The 24071-nt window shown below is 33.8% G+C and overlaps 1 protein-coding gene and 1 long non-coding RNA gene across 8 annotated transcripts in view; one reads left to right on the forward strand and one right to left on the reverse strand.

Annotated features, from left to right (window-relative positions):
• Positions 1-24071, forward strand: part of LOC114327714 (protein phosphatase 1 regulatory subunit 12B) — a 209146-nt gene that overhangs the window by 120686 nt on the left and 64389 nt on the right. For all 7 annotated transcript variants that reach the window (XM_050655426.1, XM_050655427.1, XM_050655429.1 and 4 more), the window contains 2 exons: positions 2277-2398; positions 4684-4755. In XM_050655426.1, coding sequence (XP_050511383.1) covers positions 2277-2398; positions 4684-4755 — 194 coding nt within the window. The remainder of the gene's footprint in view (positions 1-2276; positions 2399-4683; positions 4756-24071) is intronic.
• On the reverse strand, positions 611-1198 carry LOC126887727 (uncharacterized). Its single transcript, XR_007699172.1, has 2 exons — positions 809-1198; positions 611-682 (listed from the first exon to the last, which is right to left on the reverse strand). It is a non-coding gene; the product is annotated as an uncharacterized LOC126887727 (long non-coding RNA).

Genomic DNA, 24071 nt, shown 5'->3' on the forward strand with positions numbered 1-24071 from the left:
ACAACACTGTACCGCATCTGGTTGCTGTTCAAGGTCTTTCCTGTTAAACTTCGTCCGTAGTACGTTGTTCAGTGGTAATTTTACAGCGGCTCACCTATATATTGTCAATGTTTTAATAAATATAATAACAGTAAATTAAATATTTTTTTAAAAATTCCAAAATTCCCCAAATTACATTAGTTTTAATGAACTAATACGGTTCCAACCGGAGTCGATGCCAAATTACATCATTTTGTACAACACTCCTTGGTAATGATGCAATGGCATCGAAACCGGTTGGAACCGTATTAGATTATTATTAAAACTAATGTAATTTGTGGATTTTCTAAAAAATATTTAATTTATTGTTATTACGCAGAATTTCACAGAGTAAGGGCCGAAACAATAAATTTTAATAAATATGGTAAAACTTAAATCTTACCAATGTTTTCCGAAACCATAGCCTTTACATGTAGGTGCTCACTGTCTAATAGTGGGCCTGATACAAGGTGTCGGGTTGGTATCTGATAAGCAGGTCTGAGAAATTTAAACAACTTCTGCCACTGTATATTTTCTACTAAAGCCAGTGGTGCTTGACTTGAATAGATAGCCCGGCTAAGCAGTTCATCGGCTTTTACTTTTTGTTCAGGTGTCATTTTATCCATGAATGCGGACACCTCTTTAGATTGTGATTTCGGTTTTTCTGTAAATAAAATTCCCAAATTTATTAAATTTAAAAATAAGTCTGTAAAGTAAGGTTATCTTTAGGAATTTCTACTAAATAAAGAAGAGGGAAATTTGGAAATATTTTTAGAGCTTTGGTACATACCTTTAACTTTTTCCTCCCTTTTTTCATGTATTGTTTGTAATAGTCCAATGTTTCGTTGTTTTCTCTCCGTCACTCCATACTTTATTTTAACTTCCTGTGGACATTTTAGGCATTTTTTAATATGTTCCAACAAACGTGTCCCATTTTTTGATAGTTGAAGTGTACAAAAAGTACACTCTACTTGAGGAGTTTTTTTTTCTGTGTTTTTAGCATTTTAAACAGGGAACTTACTTTGCAACTTTTCCTTCCCCGTGATTCCCGCGAAGAACAAGAACTCGAATTCGAAGACATTATAAACATTCAGTTTTTGTCACTAATGTCACTACAGTAGGTAACAAATAATTTATTATCATAAAACACAGAAAATATAATTAACAATAATTAATTTATTTAAACACACTTAAATAAGCACTAAACACAAATATTTCCGGCACAAGGCAAGTAAATCACAAAATAACCACAGAACACCTGCAAAAGCTAATCGGTAATTCCCCGGTTTTCTCAGAGCCAACGAATACGAGCGTCCTGCTAAATTTCGGTGATTCCCCAAAAGCAACGACGTAAAAAAATAATAGATAAAGGCAGTAAGGGTTTAATGTTTCAATATTTTTTAAAAATGAACGTCAAACACTGAGTTTCTAGATGTTTTGGATATAATATTGAAATATTGGGTGATTTTTAGGCTTACAAACAACTCCTAATATTGATATTGTTAATATTACCTTGAGAAACTAAATAAAAACAATTAAAAACAAAAAAAACACGTTTTTTATTGTTTTTTTTTCGTTTTTTTTTTTAGAATTAAAAAAAAACACGTTTTTTTACATCACTATGTGTGTAGTATATGTGGTCCAAATTATATGCTTCTACCATTAAATGCACAATAATTCTTATAATGTTTGCACGAATTTGCCACACATAGGTACTTGTGATGATACGTTATGCATTTATTAAATGATAATTAACATAACTAAAAAGTTCAAAATATTTTCTACAAAATATTTTTACGCTCTTTTCAATTGCGGTATTACCTTTTTGAAAAATTAATATATACAGAGGGAAAAAATTGAAAAAAAAACATATTTTTACGTAAACAACCAGTAAAAACACAACTTCTGGTAAACCGATTCTTCCAGTTCACCATATCCCTCTTGTAAATCAAAAAGAAAACCTATATACCAAATTTGGTTGAAATCGGACTTTTCGTTCAAAAGTTATGGTACTATTAAACACATAAGTATAGCCGCCATTTTGAACGCCCGCCATTTTTGTAAAAGACAAAATCTGAGATGGCCTCATATCTAAATTTGAACCTTTATATGTGTAGTATATGTGGTGCAAATTATATGCTTGTATCATTAAATGTGCAATTGTTTCACATATTGGCCGCACTATTTCTTGTTGTTCTAAGTGCCATAAAAGAGCAACTTCTATATATTATGATCTCTTGATAATATTATTGTTTCAGATCAAGATAAGGAGAACGATATTAGAAATGCTCAAGCAACTCTAGCCACACAAGCAGCTATTCAAAGGAGAAGAAGGCCGAAGAGGAGATCGACAGGGGTAGTTTCGTTTGATAATGTTGATGTAAGTTCAAATATTTTTTTTTTCTATTTTAATAAGTGTTAAAATTTAGGAACTTTGTAGAGCTCATTTTTTTTTAAGCTGGAACTTCAGGTCTCTGGAACAGAAATTAATTAACGGCAGTATCTCTATCTCCTTAGAACCTCAGTAGATCTATTGCAGATCAGTACTCCATTTTGCTCCCCTAACCTTTGACCTTCGTTTGGTCTACCCAAGGCTTTTGTACAAGGTTAATATCAAACGAACTTCCAAGCGAAGCTGGCTTGGAGCATTGAGAATTAATGTGAACTACCCTTAGAAGTATCTTTCTTGAGTTGCAGATCTCTGAAGGTTACCCTACCAAAGCTTACTTGGTAAGCTTTGTAGTTCTTCTCCTTCAGACTCATGCAGGACTCTCCATCTATAGTGAAGGCCAGGAGCTGGCCCCCCTTATCTATTTTCCTTGCTTAACATGCACCAATTATGTGTCCTTATGTAGCTTCGTTCTTGCCAATTTTAGGAGACTCAGAGCGGGGTCTTTTATCCCCAATGCTCCTGCTCTCCTTCTGTTTCTTGGGCATATCTTTGTTCTCGGCAGTATCCTTCCAAGTCCCTTCTGCCATTTTCCTTTCCTTGGTCTGCCTGCCCCTCTAAACCCTCCTTTTTATGTTGAATCCTACTTTGCTAATCCTCTTAGACAATGTTACAGAGGCTTGACTTCCTTTTGCTTCTTGTTTACCGTGATGGTAAATGTGTTCCATCTCCCTGACTGTTAAGTCCGAAGAGTTTGAGTCAGTGGTTATTGGTTCTCCTGCCTTCTTCTGTGTTGGTGAAGAGTTGGTCATTAGTCTCTGACTCCCTCTTCTCTTGGTTTCTTTTTTTGTTTTGTATACGTTTGATAGGTATGGCAAGAGAGATGGTACAAGAACTCATTGTGGCTACAGAAAATGTAGGTTTAAATATAGCCATCTCGAAAAGTAAAAATAATGACAAATTTGGTACCCAACCAGAACATCAGTATTGTTGGGAAGGAAATAGAACTCGTAGATAGATATAAATACCTGGGACATGAAATTACGATTGGCAGGGATAACCAGACTCATGAACTGAAGAGAACAATAGGTCTTGGGTGGGCAGCATTTGGAAAACTGAGAGAAAGGTATTTGATCAGTGCGTCCTCCCAGTCTTGACGTACGGATCAGAAACACTTACCTTAACTAAAGCCTCGGCTACCAAACTAAGAGTCACGCAGAGAAGAATGGAGCGGTCAATGTTAGGAATAACTCTGCGAGACAAAATCATAAACGAAGAAATCAGGAGAAGAACAAAGATGACTGACGTCATCGAGAGGATAGCCAGGTTGAAGTGGAGATGGGCAGGACACATAGCCAGAATGACAGATGAGCGATGGACGAAGAGGTTATTGGAATGGAGGCCAAGAGAAGACAAGAGAAGCGTCGGTCGACCGCCTACAAGATGGACTGACGACTTCAGAAAGGTAAATAAAAACTGGATGAGAGCGGCGCAGGATAGATGGGGTTGGAAACGAGGGGAGGAGGCCTATGTTCAGCAGTGGATTTTTGAGGCTGGGTGTTGATGATACGTTTGATTCCCACGATTAGCTAGGGAAAGAATGATCCGCTTCTGTAGAGCCCCGCATAAAGGAGTAAGGCTGTATAGAATAGTGTTTCGCCCTGTTTTGGAAGGGTACCGTTCGTGATACTGTTACCCAGTTTCTTTCATGTCCTCGCCACGGTAACTTACTGCTTAGCAGTAGGACGGGCCGTTTTTTGGTCGGGAGTCCAATTCCCCGCTTTTCGGTTGAGGAGTGGGAACCCCTTTAAGCCCTTTCACCAACGACAAGGTCATACGGTTTCCAGAGTGGGTATGTTTTGCTTAACAGTTTTCGGTAACTATTTGCCTTTATTTTCTCACAGCCTCCATGGTATCTACTATCTAATACCAATTCCAGAGTCGGTATAATATTAATCTAAATGTTTTTCTATTAATATTAAAAATAAAGTCCCAGTATTTTTAAAAACAATGCTCAGAACTATCATTCAACATTATTTATTACATTCCAATAATTCCTAAGAGTTATAAAACAAACTCATTCTACCACCTGTTTCGCATACTTTAACCGTCTGTTTTAAAAAATATATATTATCAGAACTGTCTGGAGTACATACAGAATTTGACAAAACATTTTATACAATAATACTACTATACAATACTTATTTTTCAACATGTTTTGGTCCCGTCTTTTGAAATTTTCGGTAGATTTTACCAGTCGTGTGTTTTCTTTTCAGGATTTGGAACAGGAGAAGGATTCTTCAAGTGGAAAAGACTGTGATGATACTACTAAAATGAATCATTTGGAGGTGAGTAATGTTTTTTTATTATTAATAAGTATTAAATAACAATATGTCAATTTTTTAAATTTAAATAAGTAAACGTATTGAAAGATTTAATTTTTTTTTAAATTTTTTATTTGAAACAAATCATATTTTAATATTGTTTATCGTGTATATTCTTTTATATTTAGTTTATTTAACGCGTGGTGTGTATGTCTTTACTACTAATATTCTTAGAGATACTTATAAGTAAGGAATATATTCGGCCTGCATAAGCACATTCATTTAATAGTCGTGAGAGTGACACACAGTTCTATATAATTCGACGCGTTCCAACCCGAAATTCTACAATCCAGCGCGCTAGAGAGGGAAAACAAGCAGTTTTCATCAAAGGTACCGTAACATTAAATTTTATTTGCATTTAACTTTATTTCGTCATCAAATATAAAAACCAGCACATTTAAATGAATATTTGACTTATGCAAAATTTTGTGCAATAGTAAATGCATCCTAGGAGGACGGATGTAGAACTCTATAACCGCCTCTTAGAAGATGCTCTGCGGGCTGAAAAGGCTTAAACTCCGGGAACTAGTACAGAATTGAAAATCTATCCAAAACAAAATAAGCTTCGCTTATAAAAAATCCTGTATGATAGGATGGTCCAGGAAAGTCGCAAAACCAACTCTTTTTGGTGTACAGAACTGGAACACCTTAGAAAGACAGCAAGAACAGCTTTTAATAGAGCAAAACGCACCAAACTTAAAGAAGATTGTGATATTTATCAATCAAACCTCAGAGAGTTTAAGAAAATCTGCAGACAAAAACAAAGAGCTTCGTGGAGTGCCTACTGTGAGGAAATCGAAGATTTTCCGCAGGCTTCCAGGCTACAAAAAGCGCTCTCAAAAGATCCATATGGGCATATTAACGAAAGAAGATGGAAGTAAAACTTCTAACCTTTGCGAAAGTGCTGAGATTCTGATGAAAACACATTTCCCCGGTTCTAGTGCCTCAAAAGCACCAAACTGCACGAAAGAAATGATCATACTCCCACCGAATGACTGGTATCTTGCCAGAACATTAATTAGTGAGGAAAAGGTATGATGGGCCATATCGTGCTTCACCAGTTTCAAATCACCAGGGCGTGACCGCAAATATCCAGCCATACTACGGTGGGGACTGAATAACCTTTTGCCGCACCTTGTGGGGATGTTCAGAGCCACCTTGGCTCTGAAATATATTCCTAGAAAGTGGAGAGAGATACGTGTGGTCTGCGAAGCAAAACGGGGTAGGATGGATTACACCCTACCAAAGGCTTTCCGCCCAATTAGCCTAACATCTTTTCTCCTGAAAACGACGGAAAGGCTATGCGAGAGGTACATAAGGGATGAAGTTCTGGTTCATAACCCACTTCACAAAATTAAAAATGCATATATTTCGGGAAGATCTACTGATCCTGAACTGCATCAAGTAGTGGGAAGAATTGAAAGATCGCTGGATAATAAAGAATCCACCCTAGGTACATTCATAGACATTGAGGGAGCGTTTGATAAAACAACATTCCCAACCATCACCCAACAGCTCAATGTCAGGAATGTCTCCCTGGCCGTGAGCGAATGGATATTTAGTATGCTCTCCAATAGATCAATAAGCATAAATGTAGAACACGTTTCGGTTAGAGGTAAGGTTACGAGGGGATGCCCACAGGGGGGGGGGGGGTGTTATCACCACTCCTCTGGAACATAGCTTTGGATACTCTGGTTGAGCAACTCAGCGCAAGAACGGTTTCTACACAAGAGCCTATGCAGACGACATAACCGTCTTGCAAAGCGGTAATATTGAGAACACACTATGCGAGAGATTACAAGTTGCTCTCAGACTAATAGAAATATAGTGTAAGGAACACTCACTGTCTATAAATGCAAAAAAAGCAGAGATGGTCCTCTCACCAAAAAAAAGAAGGATCATTGGCTTAATACCTCCAAAGATTCTAAACTGCAGTCTAAACTTCTCTGAAGAGGTGAAATACCTTGGTATTACCCTTGACAGGAAGTTAACATGAAACTCTCACTTAGATAGTAGAGCTAAAAGAGCATATATTGCTTTCGCCCAGGGTGGTCGCCTGGATCTACACTACTGTCATTAGGCCAATGCTAACTTACGGAGCTATTCTGCCGTGCTAAGCCCAAAGGCGGTAACTGATTTTTTATCGAAAATGAGATTGTTGTATTTCTTGGGTAGAACATGGTATTTAGAATATATTTACAAAGTTCTTGGAGTTGCAGAAGTATTATAATGGGTATCTAGAATATATTTACAAAATCTTTGGAGTTGTAGAAGCATTATAATATAATGAAACCTACCTAGAAATACAAAAATCTCATTTTCGATAAAAAATCAGTTACCGCCTTTGGGCTTAGCACGGCAGTATTGCTTGGGTACAAAAGTGTTGCAGGCAACAGCGATCAACAAGCTAAACCATATTCAGCAGATGGCTTGCCTAAATATAATAGGTGCCATGATAACAACACCAACTGCGCTGCAATGGAGTTGCTCATTGGCATCACCCCTCTAGACATATACGTCAAAGAGGTGGCGCTGATAACGATGATGCGATTGCGCTCAGCGGGTGTAAACCTAGATGTAGAAATGAGACAATTGAGATGTCGTTTCTGGCGGGGTGAGCTGCAGGCACTACCCCTGATACATGCAGGCCATGGAGGCGACTCAATTAAACCTACGTTTGTCTTCGACAAACCCTGCAGAATCGAAACAAGACAACATAGGGAGTCAAACGTGGCAAATGCATATTGCATATACACCGATGGCTCCAAAATGGAAGAAGGCTCAGGATGCGGGATATACTCCAGATCACTGAACTTTAGTATAAAATGGGGTATGGGCAAAAATGCCAGCGTAGTTCAGACTGAAGGATGCACAATGGGGCAATTGTGGCCTAGGTGCTGTGGGATTTGACTCGCCCTCCCTACTCTATAGACACAGATAGTAAATACATAGTTATAGCATTGTTTATATAGGGAGATAGTTGGTCAGCCCAATAGGTAAATATGTTTGATTCAAATTGAGACAGTCACCAGATGTGTCCCCAAAATTTCTGTCAGGGTCGCAACGTCACGCGTAACTAAGTTACATCCAAAATGCATAGACACCAAGTTGGATACGATCTTATTCATAACACCCCAACTCGCATACATATTAAGAAAAATAAATATACAGTATGTCCCTGTAAGTTGTATCCATATGGAAAACTTTTTTATTATTAATATTACGAAAAAAAAGTTATTCTTCATAAAAAGCTCTGCATGGTCCAAAACCTAAGATTTAACCATCAAGTATCAAATTTTTTGAATATTATACAAGGTATGTCAAAAAGTCTAAATTTCACTCAAGAGTAAAGTAGCTTTATTTTTCACAATATTGAAAATTGCTATTATGAAAAGTTGTTTGGAATTTTGCAAAGAGACGCTAATTGTATCCGAACGTCTGCGGTCCCTCCGGTGGGATCGGTACTCACCGGAGGGACCGCAGACGTTCGGATACAATTAGCGTCTCTTTGCAAAGACAATGACGTCGACTTTGCAAAGTAACAAGACACTTACTCAACACACACACTACACATGACACTAGGTACCTAACTGTTCAAAATTACCGTACCTACCATGCCAATGGCCATTAGTTGTCGAGGCATTAGCTAAATAAAAAAAAAAACTATATTCTAGTATGCAATTACATCCTTCTAACTGAATTTTTTTTTTTAATTATGGAAAACTAACATTATTTTCAGTTATTTCAATTCATATATGTAACTCTTTTATTATTAATTTTACGAAAAAAAGTGATTCTTAATAAAAAGTTCTGCATGGTCTAAAACCTGAAATACAACCATCTTGTGTCAAATTTTATCAATTTTATACGAGGTATGTCAAAAAATATGAATTTCGCTCAAGAGTAAAATACGTTTATTTTTCACAATATCGAAAATTGTTGTTATGAAAAGTTATTTATAATTAAAAACTATGTTTCAGTATGTAATTACATCCTTATAATTGAAATATTCTAAACTACAACTTTTGATCTAAATTTATCTTTTTTGACATACCTCGTATAGAATTGATAAAATTGGATATAAGATGGTTGTATTGTAAGTTTTAGACCATCCAGAACTTTTTATTAAAGATTACTTTTTTTCGTAAAATTAATAATAAAAGAGTTATCAGAATTGAAATATCTGAAAATAATGTTAGTTATCCATAATTTTTCAAAAAAAATGTTTTCAATTAAAAGGATGTAATTGCATATTAGAATATAGTTTTTAATTCCAAACAGCAGTAGACAAATTAAAGAACAATAAATCACCGGGATCGGATCAAGTAGCATCGGAATTACTGAAGGAAGGAGGAGACGCACTACAGAAAACAATACATGTATTGATAACAAAGATAATATCTTGGTCAAATAAACAGTATAATGGTCAAATACGGTATAATGGTCAAATAAACAGCTACCAGCGGAGTGGAATAGTGGTATTATTGTACCATTACAAAAAAGAGGGAATCAGTTAGAATGTGGAAACTACCGTGGAATCACGCTGCTGAATGCAGCATACAAAATAATGTCCAACGTCATTTATGAAAGACTTAGACCACACGCTGAAAAAATAGTTGGCAGGTACCAAAGTGGCTTCTGTAGACAGAAGTCAACAATAGACCAGATATTTGTTCTGCGACAGATCCTTGAAAAAACAAGTGAACATAACATCGACACACATCATCTCTTCATAGACTTCGAAAGCGCATATGACAATATAAACCGAGAATTCTTAATAAAAGCAATGAAAGAATTTAATATACCAACACAACTAATAGAACTGATAAAAGAATCTCTAAAAGTAGAAAGTAAAATCCGGATACAAAACGAACTAATGGAAACAATAGATGTGAAAAAGGGACTACGCCAGGGAGACGCTCTATCATGCATCTTGTTCAACATTGTACTCGAGAAAATAATGAGGGACACAACAGTCAATACTCGAGGAACAATAATTAATAAAAGCGTGCAAATACTAGCATTTGCAGATGATGTTGACATAATCGCAAGATCAAGAAGAGAAATGATAGAGGCATTCAATCAAATAGAACGAGCTGCACAAAATAGTGGCCTGAAAATCAACTAGAACAAAACAAAATATATGCAGGTAAGTAAAAACACAGAAATAAGGCAGCCACAAAATATAACAATAGGAGAATACAACATTGAGGGGGTAAAAAACTTTACATACTTGGGATCCCTAGTCACATCTGATAATAACGTAGCAGAGGATGTGAAGAGGCGAATATTTATTGCCAATAAAAGTTATCATGGCTTAATTCGGCAACTAAGATCAGACAACGTCGCAAGGAAAACAAAGTGCCAAATATACAAAACCCTAATAAGACCGGTACTCACATACGGCTCAGAAACCTGGACACTCACTAAAAGAGAGGAAACATTGCTAGCCACCTTTGAAAGAAAAATCTTGCGACACATATATAAGGGCACAAAAGAAAATGGAATTTGACGAAGAAGGTACAACTTTGAACTATACGAAATATACCAGGATCCAGATATCATAACATTCATTAAAATAGGACGGTTGCGTTGGATGGGACATGTAGAAAGAATGGAAGAAGGCGAAATACCAAACAAAATATTCAAACAGATGCCAGTAGGAAAAAGAACAAGAGGAAGACCGAAGCTGAGATATTTAGAACAAATAGAAAATGATATAAAAACCTTAAAAATAAAAAACTGGAGAAAAAAAGCACGAAACAGATCAGAGTGGAGAAGAATCCTGGAACAGGCCAAGACCCAGAAAGGGCTGTCGAGCCAATGATGATGATGATGATGAATTGCATATTAGAATATAGTTTTTAATTCCAAACAACTTTTCATAATAGCAATTTTCAATATTGTGAAAAATAAAGCTACTTTACTCTTGAGTCAAATTCAAACTTTTTGACATACCTCGTATAAAATTCATAAAATTTGATATCTGATGGTTGAATCTTGGTTTTTGGACCATGCAGAACTTTTTATAAAGAATAACTTTTTTTCGTAAAATTAATAATAAAAAAGTTTTCCATATGGATACAACTTACAAGGACATACTGTATATGGATGAATAAATTTAGAAATTGAATTAATGATGTCATGCTTTATCCAGGGGTGGCCAAGCTCCTTGACAGTCCGAGCCACTTTTCATAAGTTGAAATTTCTCGCGAGCCGCAATTAAATACGTATTCAAAAAGTATGTAAAAAAGGTATTTATTTACAAATTTTTAACAGAAATTTTATTTATTGAAAACAGAAATAAATTTACGAAATATTAAAACTTAATTACATATAGTTTTATTGTCGAGCTTGATCTTTGGGGTATTTGGGTCATATATTGGTAATAAAAAATTCACCTTATGAATTACATAATATATGTTCATTTCAAACGAATTCAGAAAAAAATGAAGAGACGATTCAAAATATTTTAAGTCTTGAAATCTATTTTGAAGTTCGGTCAATACTCTGTAATCCAAATTACAAATTATATCTGTAGCAAGAGTTATACAAATCTGTCTGGAGTCGGTTGATTACTGACTTTTATTTCATGCATTAACTCTTAAAATCAGAATATTTCATGCATTAACTCCTTAGGCAAAAAATAAAGGAGGCCAAGGTTCAATTTGGGCTGTAGTGCCGTAGAAGAAGAAGAATTACCTCTTAATGTTCATTCGTGCAGTTTTTGATGTGTCATATCATTTTAAAAGACATTTTGAAACATATGGAACGATAATAATTTTTTTAAATATAATAAGACAAAATTGAAAAGGAACTCGGGTACAGTTATCGAGAGCCACAAGTAATCCTTCAAAGAGCCGCATATGGCTCGCGAGCCGCAGTTTGGCCACCCCTGAGTTTATACTATAATAGCATGACATCATTAATTCAATTTCTAAATATATTCTTCCATATATATTTATTTTTCTTAATATGTATGCGAGTTGGGGTGTTATGAATAGGATCGTATTGGATGTATCTTAGTTACGCGTTACGTTGCGATCCTGACAGAAATTGTGGGGACATCTGGTGACTGTCTCAATTTGAATCAAACAAATTTTCCTATTGGGCTGACCAACTATATAGCGATTGACAAAAAACACTGTATTTTTGCTCATTTCCTTGGGCTATCTCGTCTATTTATGAAAAAGAGTTTTATTCTAAAACACATCGGTGTTAACTAACACGTGAATTAAATAGCAGCGATTAAGAAAAACACCTCGTGAGCCAAATTTTTTATGTATTTACATAATCCGATAATTGGATCAATTTAAATATCGTTTGATTCGCTATTTTTACACCACTATTATAAATATACAGAATGTCACTACGTATTTTTACTCCCGTAATTAAAACATTGTTAATTAATATTTATATTTTGACAAGACGCCAGTACAGATGACTCACTCTTGGATGTTGTTTTGCTTTTGTTCTTTATTTATATCTATTTTGTTTATTTTGGCCGTATTTATTTTATAAGCTGGCTGAAATGTTATTGTGGGATGTATACAATATACAACTTACTAAAAATAATATAAATAAGAGAGTACATAAAAATATTCATATTTACTATTATTTACAAGGTTTTACGTATACATATAAATATATAAAGGAAAAATAGTATTGTTTACAGTGTCTTACGAATATAAATAAAACAATTTTCTGTTTTTTTTTTCATTAATCGTTTAGATCTCTACATTTTATGTTTTTGTGTGGAGTACATTCATAGGTCAATGGAGTAACGATTTTCCCAAGGCACTCTTTGACACAGGTATCTCCCAACCAGTGGCCGATCCAGATTTTTTTTTGTGGGGGCTCATGGATTTTGAGATTGCTAGAGGGCATCTTTAAAATCTGTTTTATCGGGAACGTGCGTGCGTCGTGAATAATGTTTGCAAGGCTATATTATCACGTGTACTAGATATATAAATAATCATAAACTTTTCAATATTCATTTCAGTACTGTTGTATATCTGTATGTTTTAATTTAATAATTTCCATAGATAACTAATAAAGATAGTTTAAGGCCTTCATTTTGAATAATATGGAGAATTTGAAATTGGTCATTAAAAGAATGTTTATGATCTAGAATAGTCTAAAATATGCATCCTCCTCGTATGTTCCAAAATCATTCCTTTTTACTGATTCTTAGTTCTCTTACTTCCATACATCTTAATGATCCCATAAATAAGCTAATAAAAACCTAAATTTAGATTGCTCAAGAAAATAATGTCATTATTCATGTTTAATTCATGTTGATTCCACCACATATCGGCATTCGAGAATGAAGAGGCGGTTAGAAATTCGGGTGAATTCATTTATGCCTCACTACCCTCTTTAGAGGGCTAGAATACTACAGTGCAACATTCTCATTATGTATTATCTCTCTCTTAGAGTTAGGTTGGCTAGGTGCTACGTTTCTCGACTTTGTTTTATGGAATGGAAGCTTGGACCTTGAATGCTGCATCAATGAAAAAACTAGAATCATTCGAGCTGTGGGTGTACAGAAGAATTCTGAAAATACCATGGACAGAACACGTCACAAACAAAGAGGTTCTGAGAAAGATGAATAAAGAAATGGAAATCTTAAATACCATCAAAACAAGAAAATTGGAATATCTCGGACATATTACACGTGGAAAGAGATACAATTTGCTCCAATGCAGGGAAAGATTCAAGGAAAAGAAGCATAGAAAGACGCAGAATATATTGTCTTGTGTTTTTGCTCCCAATTTGGTTTGATATGGTCCTAAAACATGATTGTCAATAACCCCATACCAAACCTTGATTTTAAACATTTACGTTACAGCCAGCGACAGCTCATATCAGGCCGTTTCTCGTTTCCTTTGGGCCAACGATTTCTACCAATCCAATCCTTTTGGCCCTATATCCACACTTCCATTGCTTCTTGGGCATCAACATTTTAAGTTCTCTTTGGCCGTCCGGTTTCTTCCTTCCAACGGGAGTCAACTGTCACACTCTTAGGCCATCTCCTTTCTTCCATTCCCTGGGAGTGTCTTTTGAAAATAAAAGAATGTGTGTGTACTTTGCACGCACGTAAGAAGTTATACTTATAACAGAATTAAACACACACAAACACATTGAAAAATGCCACAAATGATTTCTGAACAATAATTGTTGGAAAAATTTTAATTAAATACGTATTTTCTTTTAAAAAATGATATAATAATATACTTACAATCATAAAATGTATAAAAAAAATAAAAGTTTGTATTGGGGATTGAACCCACGTACATTGTGTTCAATTTCCAGCACCTTTAGATATCGGCTACCGGGGCATATGCATCTTACTGGAAGATAGAGGAACTGAACAATTTGACAGTTCCGAATTTAACCACATTAGTTTGACAGTTTGATGTGTACGGAATTAAAATATTACAACACAACAAAACAGAGCCAGAAAACAATATTAGACGGATATTTTTAGAAATTTTGTTGGTTAGGTAGGTTTATTTTACATACATACTAGGTAGGTTTATTTTACATTTTCCAAATAGGTTATGTTATTTGGTTATATCTTTAGTAACTTTTAAGGCTACAGTGTTTGTTTTGACATTCTGTCAGCCTAAATTTCAAACTAAACAATTTTTAAGAAAACTATAGGAACTTTTTACCAATTTCACGCTTCGCTGATAACATTATTCCGGTGGATAACTTTAATTATACAACATAGGGATTAAAGAAACTATTTTCTATTTTTATTTCTTTTGTAACAACTTGTTTCCTTTTGTAAATGAATAATGTATTATAGGTAATACTTGCATTAGGTATTAATTGATTTTGTTATATACAGGGTGGTTCATCTTATTCGCCTCGGTCTCTGTACGGAAAACCACTTGATATTTTAAAAAAAAATTCTTCACAGAAATATACAGGGCCTTTAATACTACAACCTGAAAATAATGTGAATTATACAGGGTGTTCCAAAAAAGAGTGGTATATCAAAGTTATACTTTTTCTTATGGAATGCCCTATATCTGATGACATTATTGAATTGACCTTAAAAAATAAGCTATACTTTCATAAGGGTTCCCTATACCTAAATACAGGGTGTTTTGATTTATTTCAATTTTTATAAAAATGTAAGGTTTTAGAAAAAAATAAATATCTACGAATCTAAGAAGCAGTAACAAATTCTTTCTTGGATCTTAATAATAGACTATTTAGCATACTTAAACAGATGCTTATTGCAACAAAATTTCTTACAGGGTGGTCAAAATATGAGATTGTTCTATTAACAAATTCAAGCTGTAATAACTTACTTATTTTAAATAGAACACCCTGTATCTTACTAGTCTATCGCGTAGAAAATTTGCTTAGCTTTCAATTTGTATTAGGGTTTCCTATACCTATCTTTTTACAGGGTGGTCAAAATATTAGATTGTTCTATTAACAAATTCAAGCTGTAATAACTTACTTATTTTAAATGGAACACCATGTAGCTTACTAGTCTATCGAGTAGAAAATTTACTTAGCTTTCAATTTTTATTAGAGTTTCCTATACCTATCTCCCTTAATTTTTTAATATTTAAAGATTTCCTAATTTGTAAGCTTTAAAAATTAGAATTACATAAGTACCTATGTCGTGTTTATGTACAACACATCACCAACACCGGCAATATACTTAGACAAGATACTGTCATTAATAATAAAATTTTCATTGTTATCATGTAATCACACAGAGTGTGGTATTATTTTAGTTGATTTTGGCCTACATGTGAAATTGAATAATATGTTTATTTTAAACTGCATACCGTATATTAGATGCCGTATTCTGGAAGATATTTAAATTATATTTCATTCCGTATAAGTATTTTCCATATCTTAACCCAACGGTTATTAACCCGGCACCTGCCACGTGGGGTGCTACTAGCACCCCATAACACATTTTCATCAAATATTTGGTATTTCAAATTTGTTAACCGTCCTGTGCGTCATAGTAGCTTTCAATAATATTATATAGCATAGATCTGTTTGTGTTTGAAGTGGTTATTTAGTGTCATTCTGAAATTGCAGCTCTAAATTCGAATTGGGGTGTCATCATCTGGCAGTAAAATGTTTTTATGTTTTTGATAAACAGGTCAGATTTACATTTTTTTATTGTAATAACTGATCTAAATTATTAATATATTCTCCATACTCAATAAATTTTAATTTTCTTAGATATTTTACATCACTTCATTTATTATGGGTTGGTACTTGCTAATTTGCTTATAACACCTTTTTAATTTTATTTTTTAACTTTTATAATATATTAGTAGCTAATAAGTTAATAAAACATGTTTTTTTTATATTCTTGTGTAACTCAACACATTATTTTGTTTATAAACAAGTAGATCACAGAAAATTTTTAAGGGGTGCTGTGAGCACCCCACGTGGCAGTTGATGCCTTGCAAAGCCACGTGGCAGGTGCCGGGTTAAGTAAATTTAAGAACGCCACTTTGTGTTTGAATCTTTAAATCGCAATTACAAACAATTAAATGCAATGGCTACTTTGACGAAAACGAGCCAATTGTACAAAAATATGTAAAAATGGGTATTTACAGAATAACATGGGAATTTATATTTGCAGAATAACATGTGTATTGAGAATGTTAACATGGAATTGAAGAGATTTTAAATATCTTCCATTATAAAGAATAGAATATCGAGTATGTCATTTAAAATAAGAACACTCTGTGTGATTAAATGATAAAAATGTGAATTTTATTAATGAAACTATCTTTACTAAGATATTTAAGTATATTGCCGGTGTTGGTGATGTGTTGTACATAACCACGACATAGGTACTTAATTCTAATTTTTAAAGCATACAAATATTTAAAAAATGAAGCTAGATAGGTATAGGAAACTCTAATAAGAATTGAAAGCTAAGTAAATTTTCTATTCGATAGACTAGTAAGATACAGGGTGTTCCATTTAAAATAAGTAAGTTATTACAGCTTGAATTTGTTAATAGAACAATCTCATATTTTGACCACCCTGTAAGAAATTCTGTTGCAGTCAGGATCTGTTTAAGTATGCTAAATAGTCTATTATTAAGATCCAAGAAAGAATTTGTTACTGTTTCTTAGATTCGTAGATATTTATTTTTTTCTAAAACCTTACATTTTTATAAAAATCGAAATAAATCAAAACACCCTGTATTTAGGTATAGGGAACCCTTATGAAAGTATAGCTTATTTTTTAAGGTCAATTCAATAATGTCATCAGATATAGGGCATTCCATAAGAAAAAATATAACTTTGATATACCACTCTTTTTTGGAACACCCTGTATAATTCACATTATTTTTAGGTTGTAGTATTAAAGGCCCTGTATATTTCTGTGAAGAAATTTTTTTAAAATATCAAGTGGTTTTCCATACAGAGACCGAGGCGAATAAGATGAACCACCCTGTATAATACATATTATAATTTTCTCAATAATCTAACTTTTTTAATCTAATATCTGATAACTCTACTCAAAAAATCACATTTAATTTATAAAAACAACATAACCTAAAATTTATGGTAGGTCAAAGTTTCTGTCTATTTCATGTCAGTTTCTGCAATTAGTTGCACCCTGTAATCATTTTATTGCAGAAAGCTAGTTGCAACTTATTGCAGAAGTTCTTGCTGCAAGAACTTGAGCAATAAATTTCGCAATTACTTGCATCGTGTAAAGTGGCTGTGTTTAAATGTCATAACAAAATTTGATCAACTATTTTTAAAACACTTACCAGTAATAAAAGACTCAAGTACTAGACTCTCCGATTCTTTAGTTTTGAATAAGTGAGATCGTAGATCGTCCCGGTTGATTGATGTTATCCACAGTTCTCTACGTCTTCGAGCTAATAGGTTTTTATCAGTAATTTTGCGATTGAAAATCGCACTCACACTAGTCACAGTTTGATGGCCTTCCACAATGGCATGCAACAGGCATCTCTTCTATGTTAATAAGTCCAAAAATATAATATGAAAACTATTTAAAAAGGCAGTATAACTATTAACTAACTTTTGTTTGTTGTTTCTCTTCCCACAAATTTGAAAACGCAAGAACCATTCATAACCAAACCACAGCTGTGCCACAGCTGTGCCACAGCTGCCATATTCGATAATTTTTGACATGTCATTTGAACATCCAATCAGAACAAAGTTATAATGCGGCTGCGCTCAGATTGAAGGTTTTAATCATATTAAAATTCACCTTCATATCGCGCCTAAAGAAGTATAACTTCAAAAAAACATTTTTTTTTTCCAACCACGAAGGATCCTTGCTCATAGAGTTTACAGAACCTAGAGAACATATCAACGCGAACCTGTATAATGAAGCTTTGAACAACCTCTATCAACCAATAAGATGACAACGTCCAAAGAGGATCTCACGTGGTGTCATTCTTCTGCACGACATTTCTTGGCTTCATGTTGCCAAAGCAGTGAACGAAAATCTACAGTGAAAGAAATGAAGGATGTTAGAGCATCCACCCTATTGTCCTGATTTATCGCCTAGCGAGTTTCACATCTTTGGACCACTGAAAAAGCGAAAAATCGTTTTCAGACGGACGAATTCTTTTAGAGCATTTTGTACTTCTTCGTCCGTCTGAAAAACGATTTTTTGCCTCTTTCAGTGGTCCAAAGATGTGAAACTCACTAGGCGATAGATCAGGACTACAGGGTGGATGTCCTAATATCTTTCATTTCTTTCGTTGTAGATTTTTCTTTAAATTTTGTAGATATATTTGCCAATTATTTTTTTCTGGGCCAAAGATGGGTTTCAATTGAACAATCCTCGTATAATTACTCTTTTGGTAGAGATGACGAACTCTTCTAAAATCTCTTAATTAAACATCGGGCGGGACGTTCTTTACACTACAACATCTATTTCTGTTCGTATTGTTAATCCGTTTGCGTCAGGCGATAATGCCAGTTTGACTAATATACCTGAAATTTCCTAAGTAATGAAAATACGTGGGCGCTTTAATGTATATTTTGGTACATATTAAGGAACACATGTATACCTTGAAATAGCTTTTCGACCTCTCAGCGGCCACCAAAAGTTCTCTTTGCGTCGGTTCGATCTCATCGTTATTTTTAGAGGAAATTTTATTGTTATGATTTATTTTTTGTTTGGTCAGATGTCGAGTTGCATTGTGGAAAATAAAATATTCGTGAACAAAATTTTGTTGTAAGATGATAATAAGCGATGTAGTTTCGTAAGCAGTAAAAATAACCAGTCGTAAATTTAAGAAAATTCGCGTGTCAATGAAAAATTTGAAAAATTTCCTGTTTTAACTTTTGTAAGCAACAAGCAAAGAGTGACAATTTTAAATAGCAATTATATAAGATTTATTGAAAATTTTCTTATGTTCTTACGAGGAATTAGCAGAAAGTAGCAAATGAGCAATTTTTCATGTTGGATGATGTCCATTCGCAAGAGATTTGATATCTAAATACGAGACGAGCAGACTGAATTTTCTCGAGAATGTCAATTTTGAGACACCATAAGAGATGCAAAATTGTTTGTCATTCCTACCCCCGGGCTTCCCCCCTAGTCAAGTCAAGTCAAGTCATTTATTCTTGTTAATATACAAAAGTATTACATACGTAAAAAATTAGTGTACAATTTTGGTTCACAGATATAAAATACAAATATAAAAACACAAGGCATAATATGAAATAATACATACATCAATTAAGACGAAACACTTTCTGGGTTCCTAAGAATAAACAAAGTACAATTCAACAATTCACATCCCAGTTCCAAACATTAAAGTTAAAATTTAAAAATTCATCACTGCTGTAAAATACTTGATTTAGAAGCAACTAATTTGCTGCTCTATTGCTGCATTACAATCCCAATCTTTGCAGGTAATAGTAGTATCATCAGCAAAAAGAGTAAATGAACTGGAAAGGTCTGTCTGTGGAAGATCATTAATATAAATTAGAAATAATAGTGGTCCCAATATTGACCCTTGAGGTAATCCGATATTTATAGCTCTCTCTGCCGACCTCACTCTACCCACCTGCACACTCTGCTTTCTCTCGGAGAGATAGCTGGAGATCATTGCAATGCTACTATGTCCAAACCCATATCTCTCCAATTTCCTGAGAAGCAGTTCATGTGAAACACAATCAAAAGCTTTGCTCAGGTCACAAAATGTAGCCGACAGATAGCAGCTCTGCTCAAAAGCCTCTTGAATCTTCATCACTAAGTCCATGATGGCTTTTGTCGTATTTAGACCCCTTCTAAAACCAAACTGATTATTTGTGAACAAATTTTTGGATTCAAAGTACTTAATAATCGTTGCTGCCATACATTTCTCAAATACCTTTGATATTATAGGAAGGAGTGATATTGGCCTATAATTGGATGGGTCATCATTGTCACCCTTCTTATAGATCGGTACCACCACTGCTTTTTTAAGCAGATCAGGAAAGATGCTTTCCTTAAAGCAGTGATTTATAAGTGTTGTTAATGACTAGCAATGAGATGTTTCACTCCCTTTATTATGTTAACCGAGAATCCGAAGTAGTCTCTACTTTTCTTGTTCACCATATTTGTTAAAATGTCTCTGATTTCAATGAGAGAAACATCTTGGAAGAAATATCTTTCCCAAAAATGGTGACATCAAAATCCAAGGAATTGAAAAAGGAGGGTTGAATCTGAGTCTGCAAGTTACAGGCGACATTAGTGAAGAAGTCATTAAATTCATTAGGAATCATTCATTCTTCATCTAATGAATTTAATGACTTCTTCACTAATGAAGTCATTAAATTCATTAGGTGTAATTTTTGTTTCTAACTAAAATCCCCTAAACTTTTGTTTCCCCTAAAATCCCCCTTGTAAAGAGAAACGGAAAACATTGATTTACCAAGAGTCAAGACAACAAAAACATGTAAGACTTTTGATGTACCTTCAGACGAATTCACTGTCATAATATGACATCTTGGAACTACTAAGAACATTATGTTCTTAGTCATTCCAAAATTAGGCATGTGTCATCTGTTCAGGCATAAAATTAGGTTGAGTTCCATTCCTTTCTGTTTTTTATCTATTGTTTCATTCGGGAAGGTTCATCTTTTCAATATCGTAGACCTGCATTTTCGAAAACCGTGTTATTCTTCTTCTATTGTGGCTTCTGTAATATTTTTTTCATTTATCATAATTTTGGAGTATATGCACTGTATAAGCGTCCTTGATAAAGATCTGTTAATTTTTTTTTATTTTTATTGAACAGCATCAACCACTTTGTGTTATTAGCTGTACTGTAATTAATACATGGTTATTTAAACCTAATACATAGTATTTTTGATTATTACATATATTATGTTCACAGTTAAGTAACAATATCATAATTTACAAATTAGCAATGGGATCTACAAAATGTTAACAATGGTTACAGTCTGTTTAAATCATTAATGCTTTTCAAATAATTTGTAAGCTTACAGTGTGGTCTTAAGACTGCTTTTATACTGTTAGGTATTGAGAGTTTTCCTATTTGTTTATCACTTTTCTTTTGAACGATTTATAGTCGGAAACAGACACTAAGTACACTAACACTGAAAATGCACTGTGTATTGCTTCTCTGGTATGAAAGACTGCTTTTTCGCCTCCTTGAAGTCCAATATGTGATGGAACCCATATAAAGCCTATTTGCTGCCTCGTGTTCTTTAGGAAATGTAATTGTTTTTTTATTAATGCCTACAGGAATAGGTACTTGGATATAACTGTTCTATCGTATGTAATGCCCTGATAGAATCGGTAATTATGACAGATTTTGGAAATTTTTGAGTACGAGTATGAATAAGGGCTTGCATAATTGAATATAGTTCTCCAGAGTAAATACTGCAAGTGGAAGATAATTTAAATTGTAACATAGTGTTCGAATCTATAACTGCTGATCCCACACCATTAATAGTTTTGGATGAATCTTTATAAATATGACAATGATCTGGGAAAGAAGCAAGTATGTTGAGAAACGATTTAATAATTGTTGCATGGGTGGTATCAAGCTTATTGTATTCAGAAAGAATTAGATCACATATTGTAGGACGAAAGGTCCAGGGAGAAGTAACTGTGTTTGTCTTATCAAAAAATTTTGGGAATTAAATATTAAGGAGAGAGGGATATCTTCCTAAAGGGAGTTAGAAACCGTTAACATTCCATTGGAGAATCGGATCGAAGATTTTAGTTTATTTCTTGAGTTGAATTTGTTGTACCTCACTTTCTTGATTATCGGCATCGTCTAGCATTTTGCTGATTTTGTTTAATAATTTAGTGAATTTAGTTTTCATGCTTTTTTTCTGTAAGATATGGCTTAATTGTTGTTATCATGCTATAAAAGTTGCCTATGTCCGTTGTGTATGTTTTTAGTAAACTCAAGGGATCAGTCGAGCCAGCACAATTTTCAAAAAAGTCAACAGTTTGTTCATATGTTAATTTAAAATTATTTGACATAATATCGTGAAATATTGTTTTTGTTGGTATCATCATTTCTTGAATTGGTAGCTTCAGTTTGCTTTTTTTGTTTCTTTTTGGTTTGTGTTGGTATTTTAAATTGTTTATTTAATTCTTCAGTGGGAGATGGAGTATTATTAATTTCCGAAATTGTTCTCTTATTGGTCGTTGACTCATCCTTAGTTATACAATTAGTTTCCATAAATAATACGGGAAGTATTAAATTAGTATCTGTTTGTTGGTTAAGTGAAGGTTCGGTACTAGAATTACTGACTGGATGATCTGGTTCCACTTCTAAGGGTGATGGATTAGACTGGGGGGATTCTTGCGGTTGATGTTGTATTGGTTGTTGTGGTTGGTGTTCGATATGAGAGGAATCATTTTGTTGATTATGATTTGGACAATTTGCTGTAATGTGATCTGTTTTCTTACAGATAAAACACGAAGGTTTATCTAAACTTAAAAATATGCGATACGAAGTTTGTTAATAAATATGTAATTAAGAAGGAAGGTCTATATATATAATAAAAGAATTCTTACGGTACCTTCCGTGTATATATATAAACTGTTAACTTTTATTTTCCAGAAGGTTGAACTGTTTAAGAAAAATAGCGATCTTCATTCACACTTCACGAGGAACTGTGACAAAATTCGTTTGATGAAATGTAACCATGCCGGTTTTAAAAATTCCCCTTACTATACTGGTCCTTCTTTATATAATAGACTACCGCTAAGTTTAAAAAATCAAAATAACTTAAGAAAATTCCAAAAAGAGCTGAAAGAGTTTTTGTTGAATAATGCATTTTACTCCTTGGAGGAATTCATCCAAGAGACAGCTGGGTAGTCGCGGATATGAGAGTATTGTATTATTTCTGTTTTTGTTTTGTATTTTAAGTGTGCAAGTGATTTGTGTAATTTGTATACTTTTTTATGTAATATTTATTATGTAATTCGATATTGACTTACCTTCATACATGTATGACACAAAAGGTGAATAAATTATTTATTATTATTATTATTATTATAACAAGTGGTTGAATATAAGTTTGTCTTAACTGAGGACGTGTTGAAATTCTGGAAGTTGACTGCCGATTCTAAGGAAGGTTAAAGGTGACATTAATTTAAGACCTAATTTGGTTAACTCATTATCTATTAGAATATGTGGAATAGAAGGGCAAACACTCGATAGTAACAGTCTTTCGTTCGGAGTTATTAATTTTCGTGCTTTTAGATTTTCGCCTTTAATGGTTATTTCTGCTGGACCGGACATAAATTTTTCCACCAAGGATTCGCTGGAGAGATAAATACATATTCTGTTATTTGATAGTCTTGATGAAAATAAAATATTCCGTGGATGAACAACTTCGCCAAGTGCTATTAAGTACTCTTCTATTTTATATCAGGCAGCGCATTAAATAAAATTGATTGGTGCTTTGAAGGGAATTGAATTGAAGTATTGTTAAGCACAGCGGAATATGTTGTTTTGTTTTGAGGTTGTTGATCGTCAGTCATGATTGTTGACAAATTTGTTAGGTTGAATCTGGCATCATTTGTTAAACTAATTAGTAATTATGAACCAGTTGTAGAACCAAAACTTATTCTGATAATTGGCCTTTCGGCCGTCACTTAACCTTACAAACGGTATGCTTTGTAATGTTTTGAATAAATAAAATAATATTAACTCACTGTTTTATTCCATAAGTAACTGCACTATATACTATTACTTTTTGCTTATTTTCAAGTTTATTTGGATATCTCTGTTAAACTTTCTTATATCA

This window comes from Diabrotica virgifera, chromosome 7 (genome assembly GCF_917563875.1).
Source record: "Diabrotica virgifera virgifera chromosome 7, PGI_DIABVI_V3a".
Lineage (NCBI taxonomy): Eukaryota > Metazoa > Arthropoda > Insecta > Coleoptera > Chrysomelidae > Diabrotica > Diabrotica virgifera.